The following is a 13,521-nucleotide window of genomic DNA, read 5'->3' on the forward strand; positions in this document are numbered from 1 at the left end:
TTTCTTGTTTTCTTTTGTCATTGTTTAGGAAACAAAGACAGTTGAAGGGTTATTGATACTATAAGAGCAGGTAATGAAAATTGCACAATACATAGGATTAATTAACATGGTATTTAAAAAATAATGTCAAGATAAAAGAAGCTGAGTTTGTTAATCAAACACGCAATTTCCAACTAATAATGTCTTGCTTTCAGTTACAGTTATTAAGGAAATATTAGACGCAATTGATACTATATGATTAGATAATGGAAAATTGCACAGTAAGTAGGATTAATTTACATAGTATAGAAAAATTAATGTTAAGATAGAAATATAGAAGTTCTAAGTTCTTGGAAAACGAATCTTATCAGTGAAAGTAAGGCTGAGACATACTGGAGTTCATCAATTCTCTGAACAAAGTAAGCTAAAATAAATTTTAAAAAATAATATTAAAAGTTTTTTCAAAGGTATGATAATGAAAACTACGAAGTTATCCTTCAAGTTATATTAGATTTTTCGTTTTAATAAAGAACCCAGGGAGACTTCGAGAAAGGCCAAAATTAATCCGATCGATGATGAGAAAATCACTCAGACTTTCTCTAAGAATAAAAAGAAAAATTCAACTTAGGCTTTATAAACTTCAGGCCTTTGCCCCGAGGATGTTTTTCGAAAACTTTTGAATAAATGTTGAGCTAAAGTTTCATATTGAGAATATTATATTTATGAGCGCCGTGGGTGACTCTTACCGGGATATGAAACAGAGGTACAGGAAGGAAAACTTGATCATTGAATAAAGACGTGAAAAGTAAGTCGGTTTTGTTTATACCTGACTTGAGATATTTGTAAACAAGATCATTGAAATTTCCCAATACCTAATCATAATTGTACCTGATGGATGTTAATTATGGAAAGCAATATACATTGCTTCACACATGAAGAATCTAGGGAAGAATAGCATCTAAAGGCCTTTGTTATATAATTATTATTATTTTTATCAATTCAGCAGCTGTTTTTGTCATTAGTTTCAACTATGCAAATGATCCCTTTTTTCTGGTATGAGATTTTAATGTCATAGACCTCGGTATCATCTCCAGTGCCTTGCTAAGAGAAGCACTCTTTCCCATTCAGTAACTCTGGGTATTTAATGAATTCTAAACATTTGATTTTGCTAAGACAACGCCAGTTTTAACCACCTCTGGATTGAGTTGTAAAGCTTCATTCCTCCATAAGGCATCCTCCGTGCAAATGACCTTTGCAGGTGGGGTCCGAAGCTATGAAGATGTCTGTTAGATATTGCCGTCATTGGCAGGACGGAAGACTTAGCTAAAATAAGATAAATTAAAAATTTGCATACAAATTTAACGAGAGCCTGAAACAGCTGATAAGTTCCACAAAAAAATTTACTTTTTTCTTCTGAGAATTCCCTGCAGAGCGAATACCGTTAATTCGCTGTCTTTTGACGAGAGAGAGAGAGAGAGAGAGAGAGAGAGAGAGAGAGAGAGAGAGAGAGAGAGAGAGAGAGAGAAGTTGCAAAGGAGGCCGGAGATTGAAATGAGAAACCAAGGATCGCTTTTCTTTCCCTGAAACTTGAAATGGTTTTTCCGACGCTCCAAGTCTTGGAGATGATGATCATTCATGGGAGCGGCTGTCTCCCGAAGATATAATATAAGCGTTCCAGTTCTGTGCAAGTCTTTTTTTGGGGGGGATGAGGGTGCCAGCCCTGCTTTTTTTTGTACGTCCTGGTTGAGACCTACCAGAGAATGATAACCAGGAAACGAAAATCACAGAACAAGGTGGAATTTTGTTGAACATGATTGTTGCTCCAGTTGGCTCTACAATTGAACCCTCTCGACAGCGGATCGAGTATCATGACCACTAGACCATGCCATGTATTCTGATATATATATTATATATATATATATATATATATATATATATATATATATATATATATATATATATATATATATATATATATATATATATATATATATAATATATAGATAGATAAATAGATAGATAGATAGATACATACATACATACATACATACATATGTATATATATATATATATATATATATATATATATATGTATATATATATATATATATATATATATATATATATATATATATATATATATATATATATATATATATATATATATATATATAAAGAGAGAGAGAGAGAGTCATGTGACACTGAAGGGCTATTTTCAAGGTCACAACGATTAACATTATACCATTTAATAATAATAATAATAATAATAATAATAATAATAATAATAATAATAATAATGTTTTATGTCATAACTTCTGGAGATTAAATCTGTCCAGCATCTAGGGTTTCAATATATATCATCTCTCTCCATGATTTAGATTCTAAGCACAGTCTTACTTGCCTTGACTGCACCAACACCAAGTCTGGCAAACAACGTGATACGTAATATGATATCTTTTAATGTGAACGAAAGAATAAGAAATCTAAAAGCTGCCACTCGCTGTCCTCAACAGCTTCGAGTTCAATGAAATTGAACTTTAATATAAACCTGAGCTTTGAATCATCTCACTTTGCTCATTCAAACAGAAACCGGAAATAAAAATATACGTAATTTATGCCCTAACACGCAGGGTATAATTCACCTCAGGTTCAATGGATTACATTGTTTCGGTTGGGGGACATTGAACTAAATAATTAGGCAAACTTTGAACTAAATAATTAGGCAAACTTCCAGATAGAGGCTGGGAATGAAGATCAAAATTATGCCGTAACTGGCAAGATATAAGTTAAATCAGGCTAAAAGCTTTGAGTTGCATGTTTGTTGTCAACGGTAACTCAGATAGAAGCAAAAAATGAAGATGTCCACAATTTATGCCGTCGCTTGCAAGATATAATTTATCTCAAGCCATATGCATTGAATTGCAATTAGTTCTCAATAAAGAGGTGTCTCAGAAAGCCATTGATCATCATCCCTCATAGTACCCCAGTCACGTCTCTAAGAAGGAAGAAGGTGAAGCGCAGAGGATATAAACAAACGGAGTAAATGCCAGTGCGCACCAGATGTGTTACGTCATATATATTATGAAATCTAGTCTGCTTCGGCAAATACGTCGAGTATAAATACTTTGAGCGGTCTTACATATAGATTGAGTACGACTGCCAACAGCAACATGACAGGTACGTAAAAAAAAAATAAGACATTGCTTACCGTTGGCAGAACGTAAGTTGCTCAGCAAAGAGAACTGTAGACTTTGATCTGTAGGTTTTAATGGATGGATCGTTATTATTTAATTTTGAACAGTTTTCGCATTTTTGGACTTGAAACTATCAATTTTCTCTGTTTTAAAGTGTGATTTTGACTCCTGATTTTCGTATGGTTCTCAAGTTACCTATTCAACGTCACCTAGCGTGACTATGTCCATACCCTAGTTCTTGTTATTAGCTTGAAAACATTCCATGAACTTGCCTTAGCCTAAACTGAATGAGAACTATATCAGTGTGGGCAAATGTAAAGGAGATGACCACATGAAGATATCGTCTAGCCTATTAGGCTACCTAACGTCATTTCTTTAGTGGAGAATACTGTATAGAAAATTGTGTATATAATGCAGTACAGGTGATATGATTTGAGAAATTTACTGAGGGGACGAGTAGCCACATCCTGCACTTCACTGCATCGCTACTAGGTTAAATTCTCCTTAAACCTAGACTTAAGACTGTCAATGGCAAGGGTCAGAAGCAAGGGAGCCAGGCGCAGGAGTAGGCAGATTAAAAGTAGTAGGGGCTGGTGCTAAACCTGGATGTGACCCATGGAGCTTCCACTTTGTTAAGTACTGGCCCCTCGGTGATGAACGTAAAAATACAAACGACAGGCAGTGAATCTCTCAAATTTTCTCACTGTTCTGTATTATGTATACCATTTTCTACCTTGTTTAGTAAAAAAATTATATTAAACAATTTCTTCGTGCAACTATCGCCTTTGCATTTACCATCAATGAGTTGTAGTTCCTGCTTTCCCACTGTTGTCCCCCAAATAGTAGGATATAAGGATGGGGTCCACTGTCACAGAAAGCACTCATTTGTTAAGGAATCAAATGTCAGAAACATTCAAAGCACACAGAATATTATTCCTGGAGCCAAGGGTGTTTGCATGCATGAAAGGGCCAGAAAATTACCTGCTTGATTTAGTTAGAGCGTCCACTGGGACACCTTTTCATCGAGGGTAGACATCCAGAAACTTGGCACTTATCATGTTATTCAGGGTTTTCGTTGAATTTGATGGAATCAAAATAACTCCCCTTTTTTACGTGTATTGGTTACATAAATTGCAATAACTCAGCAGTGAAATGGTTCACTTCTCAAAATAAAGCTTAAAGACTTATCTATTGTGTACACAAAATGAGTTTGATCATTACTCCACTCTTCACTACAGCACCTGGAAGCTTAAGTCAGGTTATAGCATCTCCCAGAGTTCAAGCCTGGTTCTAAATCTTTCATAAAATTTTTGAAGATATCATACCTCTGCCAGCCAGTTGGCATTGATGATGGTTCAGTTGCTGCTTTCTCTCCTTTCCTGATTTAGTTACAAATACACTGGCTGTGACAGTAAAGATCTGTTCCAAATATGTAATTCGCATCATGCAAGTCGGAAGTTCGGGTAAACACATCATACTGAACTATCATGGCTGCCATAAGGAATGATTCAGCTCATCCTTTTTCAGAAATCCTCCATTTATCAGTTTATTTTATGTTCTCTGTTCATATGTTGTCCATTCAAAATTTTAGGAAACTTGTAAAAAACTTGTTAATATTAGCTGGCAGAGATCAGGGGGCCCGAGAATCCACCATAAAACGTGTACTCCTTTGTTGAACAAAGGCTGAGCTATCCTGTGGGGAATGAGCAGCAATATCTGTGGGGCCTTTGCTCAACTGCTCCAGTTTACCCAGTGTTTTCTGGAGGGTATACTGTTTACAACATTTGTTAACTTTGTATAAGAATTTCCCTGTGCCCACTTGCTTCAGTCTTTCATAAAACTGCATCCCTTCTCGCTTCCGCTGCTTCAGTGATATGTGTCCTACCATTCTCTGTGCTGGTATTTTCACATTTATCATCAGATTTTTGGCAGATTATATATTTCTTTGGATCACTAGAACCACTTGAGGATGGTGCCTGTGATGTCCTTAATTTTTTTCTTTGGTGCGCCAGAGTCAGACATTCTTCACTGAAAAAAGAAAAAAATTAGGTTTCCTAAAATTTTGAATGAACAAAATATGAACAGAGAACATAAAGTAAACTGGATTGATTAATTTTTTGCATCCTTATTGCCATCCCTAGAATACAAATTACGGCATATTGATTGCTACATAGAGGTTAAAATAAGTAAACATGTTTTCCAACTAATTTCAAAAACTTGCCTATGGTGTACGCAAGTGTACCTAACCAGAATGTAAAAGCATTAAATGTTTAATCTATTCGCCTGTTTTTCACAAATATTTAAATATGAAAAGTCATAGATTTTAATTTCTCATTAGAAAGGTCATACTTTGACCTCTAGTGACCTTGGGTATTAACCAATCATATTGTGCTTGTATCCATTGAATAAATCATTCTTTGAGCTTTATTTTGAGAAGTGAATGAACTCTGTAGACCATTTCATTGCTGAGTTATTGCAATTTTTGTAACCAATACACATAAAAAAGGAGTTTTTTTTTTTATTTCATCAAATTCAGCGAAAATCCTGAATAACACAATAATTGCCAGGTTTCTGGGTGTCTGCTCTAACTAAAAAGGTGTCCCAGTGGACCCTCTAACTAAATCAAGCAGGTAATTTTCTGGCTCTTACAGGCATGCACACACCCCTTGGCTCTTGGACTATATGGGAAAATTGAATTTTCAGGTTCAAAATGCAACAGTAGTTTAGAGTAAAATAATACCAGTGGTTCATGTGGTGTGTGCAGACACCGCAAATGTTCAGTATGCTGTAATATAAAAAGCAGCGGATATTATAAAATGGCTTTTGTCAAATGTAATGGGCAAATAGGCTTGGTCTTCTAGGTAGGGAAAGCAAAGAAAGACCTTAAGGTACAATACAAATGGATATGAGACTCCTTAGAGCAGATAGGAATGGCAGTAAAAGACATCAAGGAACATGTTGCTGGTGATAAAGGAGGAGCTGTATAGTAATCAAAAGAAACAACACAGGGAGACATTAGACTAGAGAAGCACAGGATCAAGAAAAAATGAAAATCTGATAATATTCAATTTGCCAGAGACTCAGGGGGTAATAATGAAGAGAATCTGAAGAAAGACGGAGAATCCTTCACTGAAATTCTTGTAAATGAATTTAACCAAAATAAAGAACTGAAAATGAACTAATGAAGTATATGTAGTAGGTTAGGTAAGACAGGGCTGGACAGTGAACAAACACAAAACTTCAAGAGACAAAGAAAACAAAACCCAGGCCACGGTTAATAAGGTTAGACAGTGAAAGGGAAAAATGGAACATCTCTGAAAACACATGGCAGCAAAGAAACACAAAGATAGATATTTTTTATAAAAGAATATTAGCTATGCCAGACATGACCACCAAAGAGCAAGAGAAGGATAGAATATTATGGCTTTTGTTTTTATTTAATACCAACAGCCAATAACATGAAACCACCTCTGATTAACATATATGTTTCTAACCCTTTTTGGTTTTCATTCTTCTTCCTGATCACACAAACATAAACTCTAACTTATGAAAAGAAATGTTACATGTATCCGTTTGCAACCCCTTCTTACATTCATAACTGTAAAATTATCTTTTAACCGACAAATACTGCACAGTATATTTATTCTTCAACTAAAGTGGTATTATCTGTTACTTAGTAATTATTACAGGTTCATTCTTTCATTTTGACTTTGGGATCTTCCAAACCATAATTTTTGTGCTGAATCTTGAGATAGAAAAAGTGATCCTTGTAGTACTGTACTTTCATTTGGTAAACATGAATACTGCACAGGTCTACTTCTGTAACTTCTTCTTTCAGGAGCCAATAAATTGGTTAGAAATTGAGGTTACCCCTGAAAAACACAATCTCTTTGATTTTTCATCATTATCATGTAAAGGGAGTTGAATAAAGGAAAGGACAGAGAGGAGATTCATGTAAGCTAAATCGTCCCTCTGTCTGGCTGGAAATACACAAGAAAGCAGATATATTCAAAGTGTAAATACAATTAGCCCTGTGTTAACACACCTCAAATTTGAGTGGCTCATAATGGTGTATTTATAGGTCCATTTGTCACAGTATGCAAACAAAACGTAAGCATGGTCGGTTCAAGTTGTTTTGTTCTTTGACTGTTGTAGAAGTACAGTACTGTAATATGCTTGGCATTATGTTCCCGTTATTCAAGACATAAGTGCAAGGGCTGATTGTATTTATAACATGAGTATATCTCTTACGTAATGATGGTAAAACAGAGATGAGATGGCTTAATCTTTAATGCCCTCGTTCTCTTCAGTGATAATTGAGGCTTTGAAAAGCCATCATTCCATTTAAAGGAGCAAGGTCAGGTATTGTGTTATTTACCAACAGGTATACTGGTTTTGTCATTAACTTAACCCCCTCCGTCCCCCTTTTAAGAATATAAAACCACAATGACTTAGTGACAGTAGTCATGTCAGATATTTTATGACCAGTGTTTCATAGTAAAGATGAATTTCAAAACCTAGTCCACCTTTGATGCCAAGTTCACGATGAGTGGCTAACATTTGCGAATCCCTTTGTTTCCCTTTTAGAAGTGAAGTGATGCATTTTACCCATCTATTTGTGGATTTCTCACCGTAAGAGTCTCAAAATATGTTATTTTAAGCTGTGCAATCCTATAAGACATCCAGTCCAAAAACAAAATGTATTAGTGATGTAATACAGTTTTTAACTGAGTCTTAAACAAACAAAAAATTAATATATTCCCATCTAGGGTCATATAGCCCTCCATGATTTGTTTCTTTCCCACTAATGATCACAAAAGAGGTCACTTTTCATTCACTTCCACGTCGCAATATTTAAAAGATCACATCATAAAATTACACGTGCACAGCACTATTATCTATAACTCAAATACCATTTAATGCTAATAACCTGTAGTTGTCTTGGGAGCTGGGTAATTTTATCAACTTTAGCTTATCTTATTTACATTGATTTTGTTATCTCTTTATTATACAATTAATTTTATGATCACTTTATTACACCATACTTAGACATGATACCATCCAACTTAACATGATAGAGGCATCTCAACTTGAGGGACAGTTTTGGGGTCTGCTTGAGAATTATTTGCACTAAGAATGTTATCATGCTTCACGTGATCTGTCAAGTGCCTGTGTGAGGTTATAAACAAGGTGTTTAGCCAGGGCATTCACATACACTTTGTATTTTAACCTCCGATAACTTTCTGTCAAATTCAAGTTTAATTCATGAACAGAATTCCTGTTAAGTCCTGTAAATAAATCAACACTGTGACAGTCAACACCAAGGTAACAAACTTCAAATGTTTAGGCGAGTGTAGGATTACTAGTGAATATATTTAGTTCTAAGTGTTCAGTTTTATCTGGATTTTTGTGCAGGGTTTTCTGCAATAAAATCTTATCTTGTGGGATTTATGCTGTACAGTATACTGAATTATCAATGTAGGCATATGCTGTAAGGAACAGTATATCTGTTGAGTCAGGGAAGCCTCCTACAGAGAATTATCACTTATAAATGTCACATCTGTTTTTGCTAATCAGTCTGTGAAGGTCTTTGCAATAGATTACATTCTTCAAGAATATTTGAAACAATGACGAACAGCAAATAAAAATTTCTTAATTTTCAAGGAACTTGAAAGTTTCTGCCATACCATAATTCATTCAGAAGATATTTGTAATCCTTTTAGATGAACTTTAAATAAAAAATACATATAAACAGGGTTGATTATAATCTATGGGTTAAGTGATTGATGCTCTTTCCAGTCCAGAAAATTATTGCTGTCTCCAAATGCATTACTGTACATCAAAGTTGGTTAACAAATCACGTGCTAGATTCTTCTTTGTGATAGATTGTTAATTTTTATTATGATATACAAATGGGTATTTGGCCTTCTTCAAACTTCATTTGTCCTTGGACAGTAATCTAGGTCTGCCCTAGAGTATTAGTTTTGTAAACATCATGACTGTGTAAAGGTTTCAAAGAGAATGGAGAATTTGGACCATTAGAAGACAGAACATTTGCATGTAAGGTTACATAATTACCTAAAAAAATGAATGAACCAGCACTTTCATCATCAACCACCTATCTTTGCTGCATTTTTCTTTGGGTAGCAACTGGCGTTTGCCCATTTTAATCTAAAATTACTCTTTGGCAAAGGCAGTCATCTTCTGTAGATGATGCATAACAGATTTAGGGTCATGCAAATTTTATTTAGGATGTTAACTGCATAAAAGTTGATATACTAAAGAAAATGTATGGATAGATAGGTTGATAGTTTGTGCATGATTGAGAAATATTCTAAAGAATTGATATTGAATGGTTTTACCCCAGAGAGGTGAGGATTATCTCATCAAGGCCATCCTGTTTGAACACTACATTTTGACTGATCAGTGAACACTAACTTCTAGTTGTTGTATCTCTCTCTCTCTCTCTCTCTCTCTCTCTCTCTCTCTCTCTCTCTCTCTCTCTCTCTCTCTCTCTCTCTCTCTCTCTCTCTCTCTCTCCACCCTAGCTCGTAATTGCATGGTGATAAAATATCTTCAGCAAAAGAAATATTAAGCAAGGTTCTACTGTAATTCATTTTTTATCACTTGACAACATTTTACCAGGTCATTGCTGTTCCCTTTGGTGTTTCGATGCCATAAGACTAAAACTCTTATCATTTTTTTAAAAGCTTGTTGATAAGAGAAATGATGAGCTCAAGGAAGATAAAGGCACTTTGTAGTCTTTGCAGGGGATATCAATTTTTTTTTTTCTAGTGGTAACGTCATCTCCCAATTGAAACCAGGGGGCTATAAAAAGGTTCTTTGCGAGACCAAGAACGCAGACACATAAAAACATTTGCATCTGTAGCAAGCTCATAGATCTGGTGAGTCCGTGAAATATTTGTATTTTTCGTCTAAATCATTGCAGCCCGGGTGTATGCTTAAACTTCATAGATCTATTTTAGATATGTTTTTCATTGGAATCCTCATTCATTGCATAAAACTGATGGTTGTAACAAGTCACTGTATAAATGTAATGAAAGTTAGCTTTCAGCATTACATACAGACCAGGTATTAGTTCTCCGTCTCAGGTAAATACAAATTGATACTCCCATTAAATTTAAAACTGTTTTTCCTTACTTCTGTACGTTTGTTTAGTATCTTTTTGATTTTGCTCTAGGGTAAAAGAACATTGTGTGATTCTAGTATTAGGAGGGGGGCCTCTTATCTATTTATTTTATTGCTGATGCTTCAGTATGCTTTGAAATGCATAATATACTATCTTCAAAAAGTACTCTTGTTGGGTCAAGATGTGAATCTTGACAAACTGCACCTCTCCAGGGTATGCAGTGTTAAAATTATGTTTTGTGTTTAGGCTTACATGTGAAATAATACTTTTTGAGACCCACTGGTAAGTTCAGTTTTTTATGCCTACCAGTGAATTTTTCCCAGGCCTTCCTGTGAATCTCCTTGGCTTCACAAGAAAGTTATATGTTGATTAGAAGTTCATACAGTTATGGAAAACTTTATCTACAGTACTTTTGGATGTTTTGTGCTTTTGTTTTTACAGTCCGTGGAGAGCAGCGATTGATATTTTCTCATAAACAGCATTCTAATATGATTTTGATCTCCGTTGCAGAGAAAATGATCCCATTAGTGGTGAGGGAGGCCCGAGTGTCAGACTGCCAGATGCTGGAATTGTTGATGCAAGAGTCTATAAAAGAACAAAAAATAACCGACGTAAGAGGACTGACATGCCAAGGCAAGTATAGACAACAACAACATTGAGCAGTTTAAACTTTTGCCTCTGTCACTTTGCTGGCTTTTAAGTCACGAAGACTCCCTCAGTCAGATCTGCCTCCTTCTAAGCCCGTTTATCTAAAATCAAAGTTTTTCTGTTACTGTGATTTGTATATTTCTTTGTTAGTATTTTCACAATGAGAATTTCAGTGAAGATTTAACAATTTATTTTTTATTTTAATGATTATGTATGTTTAGGTGGTAATTTATGTCACAGTTAGATATTGAACCAAATGGAGATGCTAACAATGGCAAAAAAATAGTTATTTATTTTTATACTGTACTGTATACAGGTATTTTTATACTGTACTGTATACCTGTATGTCCGGAAGTTTTGAAGGGAGAGAAAGTGACTATTGAAGCGATCAGGAGAGTAATTATGACTACTTGACAAACACAAAGAAAGAAGAAATGCCTGTGCCAAGCAAATTAAGACATGAAAAATTATAACTATGAAGTTTTTGTAAATTGATTTCATTTGAAATGTGTCTTCATGAACGTGAGTACATTTTTGTCTGATTATTTTCCAGATCTGCAGAGCAGAGGTTTTGGAAATGATCCTGCCTTTCATATTTTCGTCAGTGAACTAAGCAGTGGTGTAGTAAATGGCTATCTGCTTTATATCTACTGTTTCTCCTCAATGGCCGGTCGCGTAGTGGTTGTGAAAGATATCTATGTCACTCCAGAGTACAGAAGGAGAGGCATGGCTACTGCCTTGTGGAAAACATTAGTTCAGGTAGGCTACCCAAACCCCTCATATGTTCTCCTGGCTGAAGGTCAAAATACCATGTCCTCAATAATCATTTGCTTATTTGGGTATTTTTTCAGGTTTGTCTTCAGCTACATTATAGGTGATAAGAATACTTGTGGTAAAGTGTGTTCTGTCAATTTTATTCATAATGATATCTGTACAGCATCATCCAATATATGGGCATTAGAAAAGCATAAGTGAAGCCTTTTATATGTATTTGTCTGTAGCTTACATTTGGTTTTTGGTTCATTTGCAGGTAAGGAAGTGGTAGCAGATGTACTCCATCCAGTGATAAAGGATGTTTAACTGCACACTGTAGATGAAGCTGAGTTATTTGTTGTCGTTTGATCCTTGAAATGTTTTTCCTTACTAGTCTTAAGGTTTCATTGTCTGGCAGTGGCCAACCACAGTTAAGAAACTGGTCTCATTGTTAACTTGTATCTTGCCAGGCCACAGTAATGAAACGTTCTTAGTCATTAGCCATGACTATATTACTTTTTAGCAGCTTCTCTCCAAAGCAAAAACTCCATCAGTTAGTAAGAACACTTTAAATTTTGTAGAAGCTTAGAATTTTATTTAGGAGCTTTACCAAGTCTGTTGTTAGGTCACTTGCCAGTAGTAGAATACATAGCATTAATTGAATGATAGCTTTGCCATTCTCCCACGATGAAGTGAATGTTTACATTTCTATAATTCGGGTAAAAGCATGGACTTTCTCTACTAATGAGACATTTTGAAGCCTTTAATCTATGTCTTAGACTGGTAACAGAATAATTAGGACTTAACAGACCTCAGTTTAGCCGACTTATGTACTTACCAGCTACCCTTTTATGGTTATTTTTCCTTATGCTACAATTCTAGATATGATGCATTCTTAGATATATCCCTTATATTGAAATCTGGGAACTATGTGGAATTACTGTTAGCTATAAGATCTCTGGAAAATATTCAAGTGCAGGCTATAATCTATGGTCTTTATTATTTAACAGACCTTGTTACGTATCAGAAAGGCCAGACCCCTATTGTCTGTTAATTTGAGGTGCTTCTGTAATTAGTATTTTCTTCAAGGACTTTTTTCTCTACTTTTATCCTGACAGAAAGTTTCAGCCGAAGGTTGTAAACGCTGTGACATCTACACGAAAGCACCAAATAAATTCCTCCTCAGTATTGGGGCCCATGATGATACTGTGTCAGAATACTCAGGAGACCTTGTTTATGAAATTAAAAAGGATGCAATGGAAGAATTAATCAAAAGGTGACCTTGCCATGTTACTGATTTTTTCTTGGAAAAATGAAATATCATGATGAAAAAACAGTTCTTTGTGAAATGCAGTAATTGAAACTCCAAAGCTGATGACCTTATGAGTTAAATTTTATCTGTTGTGTGTCCTTGAAAGTATTTATATTTGATAGAAAAATCAGTTGTACAGTAGCAATGAGATTATTCTAATGTTTTTGTTTCCTGTAGTCATTTAATTTCAAGGTACAAAAGTAGAATTTGAAATTGGGGTTTGTGATCCAGTCATCTGAAGTAGGAATCAGGAAAATTTGGAAAATCTTGAGTTAAACATTTATTTTTCCAGTTCTCATAGCTGAATATTCTGTTGAAATATATTTATACACAAAAAACTTAAGCTCTTCAGAGCCAAAGGCAGGAATTTCTTGAATGATGACTTACACAATTAATCATCAAAATTGTGTGGCTAACTTTTTTCAGTGAATGAATTTTTATGAACAGCATGGAAACAAACTGATAATATCCCAGTCGGTAAAATA

The 13,521-nt window shown here is 34.9% G+C and overlaps 1 protein-coding gene across 3 annotated transcripts in view; it reads left to right on the plus strand.

Annotated features, from left to right (window-relative positions):
* Window positions 1–13,521, plus strand: part of LOC136855413 (uncharacterized) — a 179,648-nt gene that overhangs the window by 162,553 nt on the left and 3,574 nt on the right. Inside the window, exons 1-4 of one of the 3 annotated variants that reach the window (XM_067132409.1) lie at window positions 2,965–3,156; window positions 10,834–10,956; window positions 11,525–11,730; window positions 12,843–13,000. In XM_067132409.1, coding sequence (XP_066988510.1) covers window positions 3,150–3,156; window positions 10,834–10,956; window positions 11,525–11,730; window positions 12,843–13,000 — 494 coding nt within the window. In that variant the 5' untranslated portion in view covers window positions 2,965–3,149. Of the gene's footprint in view, window positions 1–2,964; window positions 3,157–9,947; window positions 10,079–10,833; window positions 10,957–11,524; window positions 11,731–12,842; window positions 13,001–13,521 lie in introns of those variants that run through there. The other 2 variants (XM_067132410.1, XM_067132411.1) reach the window with 2 other exon arrangements.

Source organism: Macrobrachium rosenbergii, chromosome 31 (assembly GCF_040412425.1).
Source record: "Macrobrachium rosenbergii isolate ZJJX-2024 chromosome 31, ASM4041242v1, whole genome shotgun sequence".
NCBI lineage: Eukaryota > Metazoa > Arthropoda > Malacostraca > Decapoda > Palaemonidae > Macrobrachium > Macrobrachium rosenbergii.